Below are 20497 nucleotides of genomic sequence, written 5' to 3' on the forward strand. Positions count from 1 at the left end.
TAACCACTTTACTGTATTTGGGGGGGGGAGATTTGAACTAGAGTTGCAGACTTGGGAGTTGTAGACATATTGGTAGTAGTTAACGAATGAACACTTCAAGGAACAGTGTTTGAGAAGAGAATACGGCCAATGAAAAAATCTTGGGTAACACCAGAGTTTCAGAAGTTAGCAGAAAAAGAGTTGTCCTAAGTAGGTGTGAGAGGATCAGAACAAAGTGATTTTTCAGAAACTAAGGAAAGAAAGTTTGCCAGAGGAATTTTGGTGGAGATGGTTTTGGGAAGGAGCATGATTATTTTGGGCAGAAGGGTAAATAGAAAGACCTCTATTTCTGGTGATACGTGACATTAGATTTTGTAGGATCTTCCCACTAAAAGCAACAACAACAAAACAACTAAATCCTGCATAAATTGCAACAAATACGATTTTTTAAAAATATTTTATTTATTTATTCATTCATGAGAGACACAGAGAGGTGGAGGCAGAGGGAGAAGCAGGCTCCCTGCAAGGAGCCTGATGTGGGACTCGATCCCAGATCCCGGACCATGCCCTGAGCTGAAGGCAGAGGCTCAACTGCTGAGCCACCCGGGCATCCCCAAATATAATTTTTTAAATAAACTTTTAATTTAATTATATTTTTTAAAGATTTTATTTATTTATTCATGAGAGACACACGCACAGAGAGAGAGAGAGAGAGAGAAGCAGAGACACAGGCAGAGGGAGAAGCAGGCTCCATGCAGAGAGCCCAACGTGGTACTCGATCCCAGGTCTCCAGGATTACACTGGGCTGAAGGCGGCGCTAAACCGCTGAGCCACCAGGGCTGCCCCCTAATTTTATTTTTAAAAGAGATTTTATTTATTTATTTGAGAGAGAGCAGGTACATGTGAGCAGGGGGAGGGGCGAAGAAGGAGGGGAAAAGAATCTCAGGCTGACTATTCTAAGCACAGAGCCCAGTATAGGACTTGATCCCACAACCCTGAGATCATGACCTGAGCAAAAATAAAGCATCAGATGCTTAACTGATGAGGCATCCGGTGCCCCAGTAAACTTTTTATTTTATAGTAGCTTTAGATTTACAGAAAAAGGGCAGCCAGGGTAGCTCAGCGGTTTAGCACCACCTTCAGCCCAGGGTGTAATCCTGGAGACCCAGGATCGAGTCCCACGTTGGGCTCCCTACATGGAGCCTGCTTCTCCCTCTGCCTGTGTCTGCCTCTCTCTCCCTACCCCCCACCATGTCTCTCATAAGTAAGTAAGTAAGTAAGTAAATAAATAAATAAATAAATAAATAAATCTTTTAAAAAAATTTACAGAAAAGTTATAAAGGTTGTATCACCTGTGTCTGCTCTTGTTAACATCTTACAATAGAAAAAAAAATAACATCTTAAAATAGTATGGTGTCTTTGTTAAAACTAATGACTTAATATTGATACATAATTATTAACTAGAGTCTGTACTTTTTGCCTCATGTCTTTTTCTGTTCTAGGCTCCCATCCAAAATTCTGCATTATATTTAGTCATGTTTCTTTAGGCTTCTTTAAACTTCAACAGTTTTAAGCAGTACTATTTGGCTATTTTGTGGAGCATCCTTCATGATTAGCTGAGGTTATAGGTTCTTGAGAAGAAGAATGCAGAGGTAAAGTGCTATTTTCTTCACACCATATCAAGAGTATCCTACAAGATGACTTATCACTGATGATGCTAACCTTGACTGAGGCAGTGTTTATCAGGTTTCTTCACTGTAAAGTTATTCTTTTTCCCCTTTTATCATACTGTATACTTTGCAAAGAAGTCACTGTACACAGTTCACACTTAAGGAGTGGGGAGTTATGCTTCATCTCCTTGAGGAGGCAGTATCTATGTAAATTATTTGGAATTCTTCTTCTTTTTTTTTTTAAGATTTTATTTATTTATTCATGATAGTCACACAGAGAGAGACAGAGAGGCAGAGACACAGACAGAGGGAGAAGCAGGCTCCATGCAAGGAGCCCGACGTGGGATTCGATCCCGGGTCTCCAGGATTGCGCCCCGGGCCAAAGGAAGGCGCCAAACCGCTGCGCCACCCAGGGATCCCTGGAATTCTTCTATATAGGAGGTTCCATGCATAGTTTTTAATTCATTACTGGTTCCATGCATAGTTTTTAATTCATTCATTCATAGTTTTTAATTCATGCTAAAAAAGTAAGGATGCTCTGTAAGGGTCTGTTCTCACTTATAAGAGTGAAGAATCCGCTAAAACAGGACAGTGAACAGTGAGCCAACAGAAAAGGCAAGATTGCCTCCAGGGCAGATGCCCATATTAGCATTAATGGGAGATGTTGTCTTTGGCCCGTAGCAAATATAAGAACCCTCTGAGAAGGATGCTAAATTGGACCAAGGACTAGTTTCCATCCTCAGTTCACCAGAGCAAGTGCAAATACATTTTGAGAGGTAGCCTTTTCTTTTCTCTTTTTTTTTTTTAAAGATTGATTGATTGATTGATTAATTTGACAGAGAGAGTTTGCGTGCACACACAAGCAGGAGGAGTGGCAGGCAGAGGGAGAGGAAGAAGCAGGCTCCATTCAAAGCAGGGAGCCTGACACAGGGCTTGATCCCAGGACTCCGGGATCATGACTCAAGCTGAAGGCAGATGCTTAACCGACTGAGCTACCCAGGCAACCCCAAGAGAAATAGCCTTTTCTGGTTAAGCTCTGAATTACCACAGATAAAATTCAACAAAATATAAATTCAAAATTAAAAAATAAAAAATATAATAATAATAATAATAAAAACTACCAAACACAAGGAAATAAGCCAGTATGAGTGAGATTTGGTAGAAAGAAACCCCTAAAGATTTAAACTATTAGAATGATAAAATATAAAATGTTTAAATCAATAAAAGGTAGAATCTAAAATACTGTAGGAAATGAAAGACTCTCAGACTTGGTTATATAGATTTTGTAAAGGAACCAAGTGAAATGTTAGAAATGAAAAATATAGGGGTGCCTGGGTGGCTCAGTCTGTTAAGCAATCTGCCTTGGGCTCACGTCATGTTCTCAGTATCCTGGAATTGAGCCCTGCATTGGATTTCCTGCTCAGCGGGAAGTCTGCTTCTCCCTCTCCCTCAGCACCACCCCCCCATCATGAGTGCTCTCCATCTCTCTCAGATAAATAGATAAAATCTTTTTAAAAAAAGAAATGAAAAATATAATTGTTGAAATTAAAAGCCCAATGGATGGATTAATTGACTGAAAAATCTAAAGTAATTTCTCAGAATATAATGTTGAAAGATAAGTTGATAAGAATGATAATGAATCTAACATATGTGTGATTGAAGTCCTAGAAGGAGAGAGTGGAGAACAGGTGATACTTGAAGGAATAATGCTGAGAGGTCTGAAGAATTAGTGAAAGACCTGAATGTACAGGAAGCAGAATGACTATGAAGGAGATTAAATAAAAAGAAATGCATACCTACACACTCTGTGGCTAAACTGAATACTAAAGTCAAAGGGAGGCCCTTAAAAACAGATAGAATAAATAGCTTGCAAAGGAAGATAGACCAATAGCAACAGTAGTAGTTAGAAGACACAAGATAAAACTTCCAAGTGCAGAGAGAAAACAACTATCAATTGAGAATTGTATACTTAGCAAAGCTATTTTTTTTAAGATTTTATTTATTCATGAAAGACAGAAAGGCAGAGAAGCAGCCCAATGTGGGACTTGATCCTAGGACCCAGGACCACGAACGACCCAGCTGAAGGCAGATGCTTAACCACCTGAGCCACCGAAGTGCTCCCTCTAAGTCATGTTAGATGGAGAGAAAAGTATGAACTTTAAAATATTTATTTATTTATTTTAAATTAATACCTCTACACCCAATGTGGGGCTCAAACTCAAGATCAAGAGTTGAATGCTTTTCTGACTGAGCCAGCCAGATGCTGCAGAATGGTTTTTAAAGATTTATTTTCTTATTTTGTGTGTGTATGTGAGAGAGAAAGCATGCATGCACACAGGGGTTGGGGGGAAGGAGGAGGCATAGGGAGAGAGAATCTCAAACAGACTCAGATTCTGTGCTTAGTACAGAGCCCTATGTAGGGCTCGATCCCATGACCCCGAGATCATGAGCTCAGATGCTCAAGCAGTTGCACCACCCAGGTGTTCTCTGCCCCAGAACAATTTTTTAAATCCATGAGCAAACAGCTCAGCTGTGTGATTAACCAACATTGAATCATGTATGAGCAGAGTTTGGGTTATAATCAACTTTTTAAAACATTTTGCTGATTAAATGATATGTGCATAATTATTATTCTGTGTGGTTATTAGGTATAAGTAATTAAATAACTCATGTAAATCTCTGTATTTAGTGTTACTATAGCAGACCAAGGCAGACCAAACATTTTTGAGGTCACCTGAGAAGACCATTGACTTGAAGCTCTAAGACTTCTTTGAAGATGAGAGTTTCCAGGAGATTGGGCCTCTGATTTTTTTGCAGCCTAGATGTTTCAAGAGCCAGAACAGAGCAAGGGAGTTGTAGGATTGGAGGAGGTAAAAACCATAAAGCCTTTTTCTTTCCATTTTCAGAGGCCAGAGTTAGAAGTAAGAAACTTGTCATACATACTTAGTTTAATTCGATAGCATCTTTTTCATATACTTACCTGATACATACCAACCTAGAAAGAAAACTGAGAGAAAACAACTACACTTAGTGAAGTATTTAACTTGTTCTGTAACAGTAGTAGGTACTACAGACAGATATTTCACATATATTATTTATTTATTCCTTCCAAAAGTATTTTGAACTATTGCGTTCATTTAAAGTATTTTTATTTATTTATTTATTTATTTATTTATTTGAGAGAGAGAGTACAAGGAGCCTGATGGGCCCAATTCCAGGACCCTGAGATCACAACTGAGCCAAAGTCAGACACTTAACCCACTGAGCCATCTCAGGCTACCCCTATTGTGTTCATTTTAAGATATGGAAATTAGCTCAGTGGTTGAGGATCTGCCTTTGACTCAGGATGTGATCCCAAGGTCCTGGGATCAAGTCCCACATCAGGCTTCTCAGGGGGCCTGCTTCTCCCTCTGCCTATGTCTCCACCTCTCTCTGTGTGTCTCTATGAATAAATAAAATCCTTAGAAAAAAAGATGATACGGAAATTAGGGCTCAGAGACATGTCATTTTAGTCAAGGTCATGACCCAGTTAGTAGTTACTGAGGTACAGTTTGAATTAATGTCTATCTGCGTCTAATTTCCAAAGCCATTCTCTGAAAGGAATGAGAATTCTGATATGTGGATTTGAGATAGGATTATGCTTAGCACTTAAAATGGGACAGATTACATTACTTATTTGATACTATTTGATACTCCTCTTTTCATTATCATTTTCATAATGGTGAAAAATTAGGTCAAACTTTGAAAGAGTAAATGTTTTATTTATTTTTTTTAAATGTTTTATTTTTTAAAGATATTTATTTATTTGTTTATTTATTTGTTTGTTTATTTATTTATGAGGGAGATAGAGACACAGGCAGAGAGAGAGAAGCAGGCTCCACGCAGGGAGCCTGACATAGGACTCGGTCCCTGGTCTCCAGGATCACGCTCTGGGCTGAAGCAGCTCTAAACCACTGAGCCACCCGGGCTGCCCAGGAGTAAATGTTTTAAAAGAACCTGGGGCAGATTATCTGAGACTCTATAATAACAGACATAGAAGGTGGAGTTGGTTAACAAGGGACAGGAGTAAAAGATTCCTTCTCCTTCATATTAGGTCATTCCTTAGTGTCATCTAGGGGAACCCTGAAAATCTGGGAGAGAGAAGCAGATAGTTTGGAGCAGAAGGGAAGAGGATGCCTGGATGGGGGTGATTTTATTTTATTAAAGATTTTATTTATTCATGAGAGATGCAGAGAGTGAGAGAGAGGCAGAGACACAGGCAGAGGGAGAAGCAGGCTCCATGCAGGGAGCCCGACAACGTGAGACTCGATCCCAGGTCTCCAGGATCACACCCTGGGCTGAAGGTGGTGCTAAACCGCCGAGCCACCTGGGCTGCCCATGAATGGGGGTGATTTTAGAGGGAGGTCTTGGTAAGTATTTATCCAATCGAAAGTGTTGTATACCTGCTAAGTAGTTGATCGGCATTGAGATGCAAAGCCACTGTGCTCAAGATCTCTTGGTCTGGTGGGGAGACATTTGTTAATGAATATTTTCAACTCCAAGTGAACAATACCATATCTGTGCACAAGTTTTAAGCAGTATTAAGGAAGAACATGAAGTGTAGCAACATAGTGGAATTTTCATTTTATTTTTAATGTATTGTTTTGAATAAGTAAATAAATATATTCCCAAATCAAATTCCAAAAAGTATATAGTAAAAAATGAATTCCTCTACTTTAACTGCTCCTGCCTCTCTTGGTCCCTTGGTTTCTTTATGCTGAGGCATTATTATTAACAGTTTGTTATCTTCTCAGAGGTATTCTCTATGAATATAAAATATATGTTTGTATTTTTTGTGTACCTATAGTGGCATACTTCACCATTGTGCTTTTCACTTTATATCTTTTTTTTTTAAAGATTTTATTTATTTATTCATGATAGTCACAGAGGGGGGGGGGCAGAGACACAGGCAGAGGGAGAAGCAGGCTCCATGCAGGGAGCCCGACGTGGGATTCGATCCCGGGTCTCCAGGATCGCGCCCTGGGCCAAAGGCAGGCGCCAAACCGCTGCGCCACCCAGGGATCCCTTCACTTTATATCTTGAAGAAGATTCTAAACTTGTGTTTAATAGTTATGTGCTATTTAGTTGGATTTAGCCAATCTTCTTTTAATGGACTTGCAAGATATTTCTAGGCTTTTGTTGGAATTAGCGCTGCAGAGAGTATTTTTATACAGAAGTTTGTGCATGGGGGCAAGCATATCTGTGGGATGAATTCTCCAGTAATGTGGAGGATGGATTGAAGGGTGGTCAAACTAGAGGCAGACATCACTTATTAGGAAGTATTAATGATGAAATACTAAAGTAAGTCAGTGGCAAAAGGAGTGGGGAGGGAGAGAATGAATTACAAATCATGGATTCTATCAATTCTAAGCTGCACATTTTTTCCCCACATTTTAACATGTTTGAAATCAGTGTGTATTTTATAGTCAATAGTTTCATTGAGTTATTTGGAAGTACTTTGTAATTTTCTTCATGGTTTATAAAATGGTGCATGTTATAAACAGTGGTATCATAAATTCAGTAAAATACAGTGAAAAGGAGGAAGGATTGACAGGAGTTAGATGTAGAAAAAAGGGGGAAGTAAGAGTCAAGATCAGCAAACCGTTTTTGTTTTTCACATTCATTATTAAACCATTTTACAGTTTTCGTATGGTCTTCATATTTGATTAATGGTTCCATCAATTTGTTAATTTAATAAACCAATTCCACTCTTGGTGGATATTTAGATTCTAATTTTCTTTTGGCTCTTTATAGATCATTGATAACACCAAACAGTTTTCTGTTTAGAATTATGGAAAGTGTGACACCTGGGTGGCTCAGCAGTTAAGCGCCTGCCTTCAGCTTAGGGCCTGATCCTGGAGTCCTAGGATTGAGTCCCACATCGGGCTCCCTGCATGGAGCCTGCTTCTCCCTCTCTGCCTGTGTCTCTGCCTCTCTCTCTCTGCATTCTTTCATGAATAAATAGATAAAATCTTTATTTAAAAAAAATTACAGGGGATCCCTGGGTGGCTCAGCGGTTTGGCGCCTGCCTTTGGCCCAGGGCGCGATCCTGGAGTCCCGGGATCGAGTCCCGCTTCGGGCTCCCTGCATGGAGCCTGCTTCTCCCTCCTCCTGTGTCTCTGCCTCTCTCTCTCTCTCTCTCTCTCTCTCTCTCTACCATAAATGAATAAATAAATCTTTAAAAAAAATTACAGAGGGTTTGGGGCCCCTGGGTGGCTCAATGGTTGAGCCTCTTCCTTTGGCTCAGGTCGTGATCCTGGGGTCCTGGGAGGGAGTCCTGCATCAGGCTCCCCTCAGAGAGCCTGCTTCTCCCTATGTCTGTGTCTCTACCTCTCTGTGTCTATCATGAATAAATATATAAAATCCTTTTTTTTTTTAATTTGGGAAAAAAAAGGATTAGAGAAGATTTGATTTAGTAGATTTCTAGATAATTGTGTATAATGATATTTAACACACATCCTGAGTGGCAAATTGTTTAAAGAACTAAGTGGATACCTTATGAATATTAAGAGACTACTTTGAAATTTTTAGTTTAGATGTGGCTCTTTCAATGTACATTCAAGTCATTTTATTCAAGACTCAGGCTCTAAAATCAGTACTTAAGAGAAAAGGATTTGCTTTCAAATTTTTCATTAATTACAATATTCATGGGTTTTTTTTGTAAACACCTTGTATAAAAATATATATATATATATGATGAATACTGTAATGGGTTATGTATAATTCCATACAGTTAGTCATTCAGAAATTAAATCAGTTGAGTGGGGGCACCTGGGTGGCTCAGTGGTTGAGCCTCAGCCTTTGGCTCAGGGCGTGATCTCGGGGTCCCGGGATCAAGTCCCACATCAGGGTCCTCGCAGGGAGCCTGCTTCTCCCTCTGCCTATCTCTCTGCCTCTCTCTGTATGTCTCTCATGAATAAGTGAATAAAATCCTTATAATAGGATAAATATAATAAATAAGTATCCTTACAAATAAATACATATTTTTTTAACCACTGAGCCACCCAAGGCATCCCTCCTCACAAATAGATATATTTTTAAAGATTCTATTTATTTAATTTTTTTTTTTAAAGATTTTATTTATTCATAGAGACAGAGAGAGAGAGGCAGAGACACAGGCAGAGGGAGAAGCAGGCATCATACAGAGAGCCTGATGTGGGACTCGATCCAGGCAGGGTCTCCAGGATCACGCCCTGGGCTGCAGGCAGCGCTAAACTGCTGCGCCACTGGTGCTGCCCTATTTAAATTTTTTTAAGATTTATTTATTTATTTGAGAAAGTGAGAGAGCACTGGCACGCAGGGTGGTAGGAGGGGCGGAGAGAGAGAATTGTTAAGCAGATTCCATGCTGACCTCAATCCCACTACCCTGTGGTAGTACCCAAGCCAAAGCCAAGAGTGGGTTGCTCAACCGACTGCAGCACCCATGTGTCCCAAAGATTTTATTTATTTTGTTTTGAGAGGGCGAGTGAGCAGAGGGAGGGACAGAGGGAGAGATTCGCAGGCAGCCCTGCAACAAGCATGGAGCCCAGTACAGGACTCGGTTCCACCATGCCGAGATCACAGCCTTAGCTGAACTGAAGAGTCAGACACTCCACCGTCTGAGCTACCCAGGGACCCCTGTTTTTCCTTTCAACATCCTCATTTTACAAAATAAGTCAGACTAAAGATAATGAAAATTAATACTTTTGGGCACCTGGGTGGCTCAGTCAGTTAACCATCTGCTTTCGGCTCAGGTCATGATCCTGAGATTCTGAGATCAGGTCCCTCATCGGGCTCCCTGCTCCGTGGAGAGCTTGCGTCTCCCTCTCCTTCTGCCCTTCCCACCACTTGTGCTCTTTCTCTCTGTCAAATAAATAAATAAAAATTTTTAAAAGAAAAAAGAAAATCCTTTTCAAGTATTACAGTTTGGGTCTTCTGACTCATGCTTGTACCTTTTCCATTATACCATAATGCTTATTCTCTGTAATGGAAAGACCATGCAGATTGGAAACACTTTTTTTTTTTTTTAAGATTTTATTTATTCATGAGAGACACACACATATATATATATATATATATATATATACACACACACACGTACACACATATGTATATTGAGATTTCATTTATTTATTTATTTGAGAGAGTGAGCATAGGCACTAATACATCGATCAGGAGAGGGGCAGAGGGAGAGAATCTCAGGCAGACTCTGCTGAGTGCAGAGCCTGACAGGGTACTTGATCTCACGATGCTGAGATCAAGACCTGAGCCAAAACAAGAATCAGATGCCTAACTGATTAAGCCACCCAGGCGTCCCTCTCTTCCTGAATGAAGAAGGCCTCTTTCTATAGGAGGCCACGTGGTGGGCAAGGGTGTTTGTTGGTGGTGGCAAAGATCTCTGGTGTCTCTTCTTATAAAAACACTCTTACCTTCTTAAAGGCCCCATCGTCATGACCTCGTTTAACCTTAATTACCTCCTTATTGGCCCTATCTCCAAATATAGTCACATTGGGGTTTAGAGCTTCAACATAAATATTTTGGGGAGACACAGTTTAGTACATTGCAATGGTGGTTCTGTAATATCTGGAACAACTACCAAAAGCAGGAAATGAACATTGATACAGTATTACAGACTATAGTTGAATTTTTTTTTTTAAAGATTTTTATTTATTTGAGAGAGCATGAGCAAGGGAGAGGAGTAGAGGGGGAAGGACAGTCTCTCCACTGAGCAGGGAGCTGGTTGTGGGGCTCGGATCCAGGACCCTGGGATTATGACCTGAGCCAAAGGCAGACATTTAACCGACTGAGCCACCCAGGCACCGACTGTGGTTGAATTTTGCCAGTTATCCCACCTAGGGATCCCCATTATTCCACCTCTTAAATGGATATAACAGTATTAACCTCAGCATTGTTGTAAGGGTATCAGTTAATATTTGTATCATCTTTAAAACAGTATCTAGCACATAGAAAATGCTATGAGTATTATTGAATAAGTTTAAAAATCTTGTCTAGGGGATCCCTGGGTGGCTCAGCGGTTTAGTCCCTGCCTTTGGCCCAGGGCCTGATCCTGGAGTCACGGGATCAAGTCCCGCATCGGGCTCCCTGCATGGAGCCTGCTTCTCTCTCTGCCTGTGTCTCTGCCACCCCTCCCGCACCCTGTCTCTCTCATGAATAAATAAAATCTTTTTTTTTTTTTTTTAAGATTTTATTTATTTGTTCTTAAGAAACACACACACACACAGAGGGAGGCAGAGACACAGGCAGAGGGAGAAGCAGGCTCCCGGCAGGGATCCTGACATGGGACTCGATCCAGGGTCTCCAGGATCACACCCTGGGCCAATGGCGGTGCTAAACTGCTGAGCCACCCGGGCTGCCCAAATAAATAAAATCCTAAAAAATTTTTTTTGTCTAAATTTTTCCCTTCTGTAAAACCAAAGATAGACATTGGATAATCGTTTTCAGCACCTTTACTCATGACTTGTTCTTGCTGGAGTACTCTTCACCTTTGTTCCTGTCTACAAAAATTTAACATCTTCATCAGACATTTTATTATTATTATTATTATTATTATTATTATAATTATTTTGAACATTTTATTTATTTATTTGAGGAAGATGGAGAAGCAGGCTCCCTGCTCAGCAGGGAGCCCAGTCCAGGACTCAATCCCAGGATGCTGGGATTATTTTATTAATTTTTTAAAAAGATTTTATTTACCTATTCATTAGAGACAGAAAGGCAGAGACACGGGCAGAGGGAGAAACAGGCTCCATGCAGGGAGCCTGATGTGAGACTCGATCTCGGGACTCCAGGATCATGCCCTGAGCCAAAGGCAGACACTCAACCGCTGAGCCACCCAGGTGTCCCTTTTGTTTTGTTTTTAAAGATTTTATTTATTTATTCATGAGACACAGAGAGAGAGGCAGAGACATGGCAGAGGGAGAACAGGCTCCTCACAGGGGGCCGAATTTGGGACTCAGTCCCAGACCCTAGGATCACACCCTGAGCCAAAGGCAGACTCCCAACTGCTGAGCCACCCAGGTGTCCTAGGACCTGGGATCATGACCTGTGCCAAAGGCCAACTGCCTGATCCATCCAGGGCTCCTAACTAATATTATTTGAGCTCCTGTCTGATACTCAGTCATTGAGGACATAGCAGTAAACAAGACAGAATTCCAGCCTTTAAGGAGATTATACTCTAGTGGAAGATACAAACAAGTACACTATAGTGTGATAAGTATATGATATGTGTTTTTTCAGGATGCACTAAAGGCCTTGTCTTATGGAGTCAGGAAGCTTCATGGAAGATGTGATATATAAGCTGAGAATTGAAGGAAGAAAGAATTAGCCAGTTGAAGTAAGTGGCAAGATAAGGAAAGGAAGTGGGGCTTGATGTTAAGAACAAAGTATAGCTCACTAAACTGCAGCTGTTAAGGAAGAGTAGCTAAAGTTGAAGCTAAACACGTAGGCAAGAACTAGGTTGCAGAGGAAAAGCATTCATGATGGGTCTTCTTAAATCCCATTGCTTTTAGACATCGTCTCAGACAACCTCACCATTTTTTTCATTTCCTCCTGACTTTCTATAGTGATTTGACTATAGAGTATAGGGTATGCATTGGGAAGAAGTTGCATTAAAATAGTTGGGGGTAGTTTGTTTGGAGAAGAAGTAGTGATAAGATGGGAGCAAAATCTGACATGAATTTAATTTACAATTTTGGACTTTTTCCTATGAATGAGTAGAAAACACAATATATTCAGGATGGGATATCTTAGAAAAGGAAAATTCAGAGAGAAAGTGCACATGCAAGGTTTCTGCTAACTATACTTCATTAAAGATAGAACTTTGAAAGCGAAAAGATGAGACTAAAAGAGAAGGTAAGATGCAGATCATAAATGGAGACTAAGGTGTTTAGGCACTTCCCAGTAAGCATTTGGAAATCATTGATGGATTTGATATGAGAAACAAATTGGATAATATTTGTGTATTAGAAATGAATTTAGAAATTTAGAGAGTAACTGAGGGGATTAAGTCAAGAGGTAAGATCACGTTAGGAGGGTACTCCAGTAGTAGTCTAGGTCAAAGATGATGAACCAAGCAAAGAGCAATAGTAAGAAGAGAAGGAAAACGAGATAAATTTGACAGATATTATTGGAGACAAAATTGGCTGGACTTAGAGATGTATCAGATGTGAAGAGGGTCAGGTAGGGAGCAAGAAGAGTCAAAAAAGATTGCTAAAATTCTGACTAAATACAAGAGCAGGAATGATGGAAGAGGAGGACAGTTACTAATACTGAAAAATTAAGTTCAGGGTGCCTCTGAGACTTGGATGTGGATGTGTGCCTTAACTGATGAAAAGGAAATCCAGGCTTGGTATCTATAGATCTATAGACATGGGAGTCATTGATGTATACGTGTTAGGAGTTAAGTGGATGATTATGCTGATAGCATTTCATTTTCTGCTAAGCACTGGCCTGAATGCTTTATATACATTGTTTCATTTAATTCTTGTAACAACAAAAAAAAAAGTGTCATATAGAAGAGTCAAGTAGTGTATAAAACCCCAAAGCTAATAAGGGACAGTCAGGAATGGAACAAACTAACTTAAAACCTGAAATCTTGGGCAGCCCAGGCGGCTAAGTGGTTTAGCGCCGCCTTCAGCCCAGGGCGTGATCCTGAGGACCCGGGATCAAGTCCCACGTCAGGATCCTTACGTGGAGCCTGCTTCTCCCTCTGCCTGTGTCTGCCTCTCTCTGTGTGTCTCTCATAAATAAATAAATAAAATCTCTCTTAAAAAAAAAAAAAAACACCTGAAATCTTAAACATGATGCCATGGGTGAATGGAGAAGAGTGCTTAGGAGAGAACGCTGGAGAGCTTCAACATTTAAAGGAGGATGGTCACATCTCCTATCTACACATGCCCACCCAGTAGAGAAGGAATCTGAGAGGTAGGAAAACTAGGAAAGTGGTTATGACAAACTGAAGGAGGAATTACCATAACAGATTATTCTGTGTGCCAGAAGCCACAAAGAAATAACATTTAAAAAAATTTCATCAGGAGTGCCTGGGTGGCTCCCTTGGTTGGGTATCTGACTTCAGCTCAGGTAATTATCATGGGGTCCTGGGATCGAGCCCCACATCAGACTCTTGCTCAGTGGGGACTCTGCTTCTCCCTCTCCCTCTGCCCCTGTTCATGCTCTCTATCTCAAATGAATAAACAAAATCTTAAAAAAAATTTTTTTTTAAATTTCATCACATTTAATAAGTTGGAATTTATTGGTAATTCCTTGTTTGAGTGGAGTGGTGGCAACATAAATGAGATGGCATAATTTATATAAAGCTCTTGAGCATAGTAGATTGCGTATTTTAAGTACAGGGGGAAATAGTAGTTCCTACAGTTATGAAGTTAATCAGAGTTAAAGTGGAGACAGTGAGAACTCTTTCAGATACCTGAATCTGAAGGATCTTAACTAACTCAGGTAAGTTGATTTGGTTGGATATAAATAATGGATACATTTTTATTGAGAGAACAGAATTTCCATCTAATGATTTCTGCTTTCTCTGTGAAATAGCATGTAAGCTTATCTCTGCTGAGAGTGAGAAGGAATGTGGAATGTGGTGAAATAGGGGACTTGATAAGAGTGGTCAAAATTTGAGATCCCTCTTACTGCAGATGAGAGAGGATGCTGATTAAGAACATGTGGGGGACGCCTGGGTGGCTCAGTCAGTTAAGCATCTGCCTTCTGCCCAGGTCATAATCCCAGGGTCCTGTGATCGAGCCCTGTGTCAGGCTCTCTGCTCAGAGGGGAGTCTGCTTCTCCCTCTCCCACTGCAGCTCCCCCTGCTTGTGCTCTTTCTGTAAATAAATAAATAAAATATTTTTTTAAAAAAGAACAGAACCTGCAGAAAAGAGGTATGTAGATGACTCATTGACTGGACTTCTAACTCTTGGTTTTGGCTCAGGTCATGATCTCTGAGTTCTAGGATCAAGCCCTGTGTTGGGCGTCACACTCCATAGGGAGTCTGCTGGGGACTCTCTCTCCTCCTTTTGCCCCTCCCCCTATGCTCTTCCTCTCTCTCTAAAATAAATAAATCTTACCCAAAAAGAGAGAGAGAATATGTAGAAGGAACAGTATAATGTAGCATTATATTGATGAGGGCCCAGCTAAAGGAACTAGACTTACATGGTTTCAATTCTCTTGATATGATTTTTCTTCAGCAGAACCCAGGAGCAGAAATAAAGATGCAGTAAAGGTATCCAGTTAAGTTGATCCAGATTTAGGATTTTGTCGAATGCGTGTGATAGAAAGGCTAAATAAGGGGAGAGGTGAAAAAAAAAACAAAACCCGAAGGTTTTTGGGCACCTGGGTGGCTCAGTGTTTTGAGTCTGACTCTTAATATCAGTTTAGATCATGATCTCAGGATTGTAAAATCAAGCCCCATGTTGAGCTCTGCACTAGGCATGGAGCCTGCTTAGGATTCTCCCTCCTTCTGTTTGCATGTATGTTCACCTGCTTGCTTTCTCTCTCTCAAAAAAAAAAAAAAGTGGCTTTAATAATAATCAAAGACTGTGGAATTGATAGAGGAAAAAATTGAGTACTAAAAGTGACTGTAAAAAAAAATAAAATAAAAGTGACTGTAAAGTTAGAAAAAATATAGAACTGAGATTTTGATAACAGTGACAAATGTAAGGGGAAACAGAGGCTATGGTCAGAAAGGGAGATTTTAAAATGTACAGAGCAGTGGTTCTTGGAGGTCACCGAATTTAAGATCAAGATGCTGAGAGACTAAAAAATGTGATGGATCATCCAAATGGACATTAAAATTGTCCAGGATATAATGAAACTTGGGGTGGTTTTGCTTGAAAGCAAATTGACTGGGCCTCGTCATGGGCCTTTGAAAAACTTCACCTCCTTGTGCATATGGGATCAAATTACTTATTTCCCAGGACCTGGTGCTAAGAGTAGGGAGCAGATCCTCTCTTCCAGTTAGATGGCAGGATTTAGGTGTACCCCAGGAGTATCTGGTCTAGTTGATGAAAAGAGTCTATCTACAATTGCAATGTAGAGGAGGTTAAGCAGTTTGCCTAAGGTCATACATTCTTGGTGGTTGGAAAACCTCTGCTCTTTCCACTAACCCTGGTGTTTGCACGATGAGTTGAGCTGCTTCAACAGTTTTTCTTTACAAATGTTTGGGAAAACAGTTTTGTTTTATTATAGCTTCTCTAGAGTTAATAAGTTTTTTAGTGCCAAATATCTGTAAAGTGAGATGGAAATCTACTCAGGGAGCACCTTGAACAGAAAATTAACCGAACATTTTTTAGTTTCAATAAATTGATCCATTAGTTCATTTGCCTATTCTCCACCCACGTAATAGTGGTTACACAGTTAGAGAACATTTTATTTGGAATAAACTGAATTCAGTATAATTTGACTCATTTGGTTTTATTTATTTTGTTTTATCAACTCTAGCTGCCTATCCCCACCGTTTGAATCTCTTTTACCTCGCCAATGATGTCATACAGAACTGCAAAAGGAAAAATGCAATCATTTTTCGTGAATCATTTGCTGATGTCCTTCCTGAAGCAGCTGCTTTAGTGAAGTAAGTACATTCTTACTGCTTTGGGGGAAGCTAAGCTTAGAAAATTAGGAATTTTAGTTTTCCTTTTTTACCTGTCAGTAAGAACTGTTAACAGTTATACATGCTTGAAGATCCAAGGATATTTTGTCCAAATTGTTCATTTAATTTTCCCACTGAGGGGATCCCTGGGTGGCGCAGCGGTTTAGCGCCTGCCTTTGGCCCAGGGCGCGATCCTGGAGACCCGGGATCGAATCCCACGTCGGGCTCCCAGTGCATGGAGCCTGCTTCTCCCTCTGCCTGTGTCTCTGCCTCTCTCTCTCTCTCTCTCTCTCTCTGTGTGTGTGACTATCATAAATAAATAAAAAAAATTAAAAAAAATAATTTTCCCACTGATAGACACATTTTTTCTTTTAAAAATACTTCTCGGATCCCTGGGTGGCGCAGCGGTTTGGCGCCTGCCTTTGGCCCAGGGCACGATCCTGGAGACCCGGGATCGAGTCCCACGTCGGGCTCCCGGTGCATGGAGCCTGCTTCTCCCTCTGCCTCTCTCTTTCTCTCTCTCTCTCTGTGTGACTATCATTTAAAAAAAAAATACTTCTCTCTCTTATAAGGTTTTATTTATTCTCTTTTTGAAAGCTTGCTATTTACTCTCTGTCTCTTCTCTCCTACCTTGACTATATATATCTCCTAGTTATACTCTTTTTTGTTGGTACTTTGTTCCAATTACTACTTCTGTTTTTCATATTTTTTTAATACATTTCCTTTCTTTTTTCAGTCCTCTTGAAATCTTGCCCCCTCTATGACATCTGTATAATTAATTAAAAAGAAATGGAAATTTTCATCCTGAACTTCGTATTTATTTATTTATTTATTTATTCATGAAGAGGCAGAGACATAGACAGAGGGAGAAGCAGACTCCTCACAGGGAGCCTAATGCGGGACTCTGTCCCCAGACTGGGATCATGCCCTGAGCCAAAGGCAGATGCTCAACCACTGAGCCACCCAGGCGTCCCGCAAACTTCATATTGATTTATTTCATCCTTGAGGTTTTCTCTATCATTTCTCAAAGTGCTAGATTACTTATATTTGATGTTATTTTTACTCTGTATTAATAGTGTCTTCCTTGTTTTTCATCCATATTTGCAAGTTATTTAGATGGTACGAGAGACATACACACAAAATTAGAGGATAGACAATTCTGTAAACAATCAAAATTGCTAAGTATTTCCTCAAATTATAACTCATTAACATATTATTTATTTATATAAATATGTGAACATTACACATTATCAATCCATTTGTTAGTATTAACCCATTCAAAACTGAATGACCGGGACACCTGGGTGGCTCAGTGGTTGAGTGTCTGCATTTAGCTCAGGGTGTGATCCCAGAGGCCCAGGATCAAGTCCCACATCGGGCTCCCTGCATGGAGCCTGCTTCTCCCTCTCCCTGTATCTCTGCCTCTCTCTCTCTGTGTCTTTCATGATAAATAAATAAAATAAATAAAATCCTGTTTTAAAACAAAACAAAACTGAATGATACTTTTTCCTTCCTTTGGATTGTTAACTTGTGTTTATTTTGGTACTACATGAATGTGCTAAAAGATTTACACGCATGTCCGAAGAAGATAAAATAAGGGTACCCAGCTGGCTTAGTCAGTAGAGCATGTGACTCTTGATCTCAGAGTTGTGAGTTCAAGCCCCACATTGGGTGTAGAGATTACTTAAAAATAAAATCTTAAAAAAAAAGTACACTTAGCATTTATTGAACACTTGTAATTGACCAGATGCTATATAGAGTGCTTTGTCTGCTTTAAGTCATTGAATCTTGAGAGCAACTTTTTTTTTTTTTTAAAGATTTATTTATTTATTTATGGTAGACAGAGAGAGAGAGGCAGAGACACAGGCAGAGGGAGAAGCAGGCTCCATGCCAGGAGCCCAATGTGGGACTCGATCCCGGGACTCCAGGATGGCGCCCTGGGCCAAAGGCAGGCACCAAACCTCTGAGCCACCCAGGGATCCCCATTGAAAACAACTTTTTAAAGTGGCTACTACTGTTGTCCCCATTTAAGGAGGAAGAAACTGCTTTAGAGAGATTCAGTAGCTTGCCTAAGTTCTCACAGCTGGCAGGGTTGGGGGGAGGGTAGGGAGGGAGCAGAATTCCCACCTAGGCCTGTCTAGGTCCCAAAACCCATGTTCTTTGCCACTTAACCACAATCTGTGTTGTTTCTTTATATATATAAACCCAGTATAATATTGAGTAAGAAAAGCAGTATGCGATGGTTTCCACTTAAAGTTTCTGCTATAAATACCACTATAGTCCTTTTATAACTTAACCTACTGTTTCCTAGACTTAGATTTTGTGACCTAGTTCATGGATTAATATAGGGTTGTCAGCTTTTACTTTACTAGGTAAAGATATTTTTTAAAACAACTGCTTTGGGATCCCTGGGTGGCGCAGCGGTTTGGCGCCTGCCTTTGGCCCAGGGCGTGATCCTGGAGACCTGGGATCGATTCCCACGTCGGGCCCCGGTGCATGGAGCCTGCTTCTCCCTCTGCCTGTGTCTCTGCCTCATTCTCTCTCTCTCTCTGTGACTATCACAAATAAATTTAAAAAATAAATAAATAAATAAAACAACTGCTTTGTTTTACTATAACTGATTTCCAGAAAAAGGTTGAGAAGGACATATTCTCAGAATAAAGATCAGTCCTTTAAAAAAAAAAAAAAGATTGAATTTATTTATTTGAGAGGGAGGAGGGGTAGAGGGAGAACAACAAGCAGAGACTCTCTGCTGAGTATGGAGCCAGACACAGGGCTCCATCCTAGGACCCTGAGACAATGACCTGAACTGAAGGCAGATCCTCAGCCAACTGAGGTGTCCCCAGTGCTCAATGAGAGTACCTTCAGAAACCTGGAATAAACATAAGACTTGACAGTGAACTAGAAAAAGCATTCCGAGACAAGGATGCCTTCTGACATCGTTCATATTTGCTATTATGCTGGAGATCCCATTCTTTTCTTTTTTTTTTTTTTAAATTTTTTTAAGACTTTATTTATTCATAGAGACACACAGAGAGAGAGAGAGAGAGGCAGAGGCAGAGACACAGGCAGAGGGAGAGGCGGGCTCCATGCAGGGAGTCTGACGTGGGACTCTATCCCAGGTCTCCAGGATCACGACCCAGGCTGCAGGCGGTGCTAAACTGCTGCGCCACTGGGGCTGCCCCCCATTCGTTTCTAAATAAATAAACAAAAACTACATTTAAAAAGAGAGGATTTTCATTATTTGCAGATAATATGATTACCTTCATCAGGGGCGAGCAACCTTTTTCTGTAAAGGGGCAAATAGCAAATATTTTAGGCTCTGTAGGCAATAGGATCTCTGTTGCCACTGCTTAATTCTGTTTTAGTATATGTGCTGCTGAAGTGAGCACACCACTGCTTAATTTTGCTATTCTAGCATGAAAGCAGCTATAGATAGCAGGTAGACAAATGGATGGGACTGTGTTTCAATAAAACTTTATTTATAAAAATAAGCAGCCAGCCTGTGGTTCATAGTTTGCTGACTCCCAGCCCACACAGAATCAACTAGTAAGAGAGGTAAGTTAAATAGTCAGATTCAAGTTTAAGTGCTAGCCATAACCAATTTAAAAATGTAATTAGGAGAAAAGATTCCTTTTGTAACAAAAGTACTGGACTCTCCCCACCCCGCCCCAGAATAAAAGAGAGTCCACTCAAGAGTGAAGGTAATAAGAGGTATGTTAAGGCTTTTATAAAGAAAGCTTTTAGATTTTACGAAAGGGAATTAAAGATTTGAATAAATGAAAAGATACATATGTAACCATTTTGAAGGAAGATTTGGTATTGTTAAAAAATAGATTCCCAGTATGTAATTTATAAATTCATCGTAATCCCAGTCAAAATCTCAATAGGGTTTAATATGGAAGGATAAAATAGATAATTGTTATAAAGAGTAGTAAGGCTAGATTTCCCCTATCAGTTAGTAATATATACTTTAAAACTAATAGAAGCAGAAGACTGTGTCAGTGAAACAATATAGTCTTGCTTATAAAGAAATTAGTTACACAGTATATGATGAGATTGTAAGATACGAGCTTTAGTATTCCATAAACATCCCATCCCAAACACTACTACCCTCTTTAAATTTCTATTCACAGACTCTAGATTCATTTGTCTTGTGAATTCTCTCCCTAATTTAAGGCTATTGTTTTAATCCCTTTAATTCAGGAGAAGCAAA

The 20497-nt window shown here is 40.0% G+C and overlaps 1 protein-coding gene across 6 annotated transcripts in view; it reads left to right on the plus strand.

Annotated features, from left to right (window-relative positions):
- RPRD2 (regulation of nuclear pre-mRNA domain containing 2) overlaps positions 1-20497 on the plus strand; it is an 89287-nt gene that overhangs the window by 16122 nt on the left and 52668 nt on the right. For all 6 annotated transcript variants that reach the window (XM_038562126.1, XM_038562127.1, XM_038562128.1 and 3 more), the window contains exon 2: positions 16134-16263. In XM_038562126.1, the coding sequence (XP_038418054.1) occupies positions 16134-16263 (130 nt within the window). The remainder of the gene's footprint in view (positions 1-16133; positions 16264-20497) is intronic.

This window comes from Canis lupus, chromosome 17 (genome assembly GCF_011100685.1).
Source record: "Canis lupus familiaris isolate Mischka breed German Shepherd chromosome 17, alternate assembly UU_Cfam_GSD_1.0, whole genome shotgun sequence".
NCBI classification, from domain to species: Eukaryota; Metazoa; Chordata; class Mammalia; order Carnivora; family Canidae; genus Canis; species Canis lupus.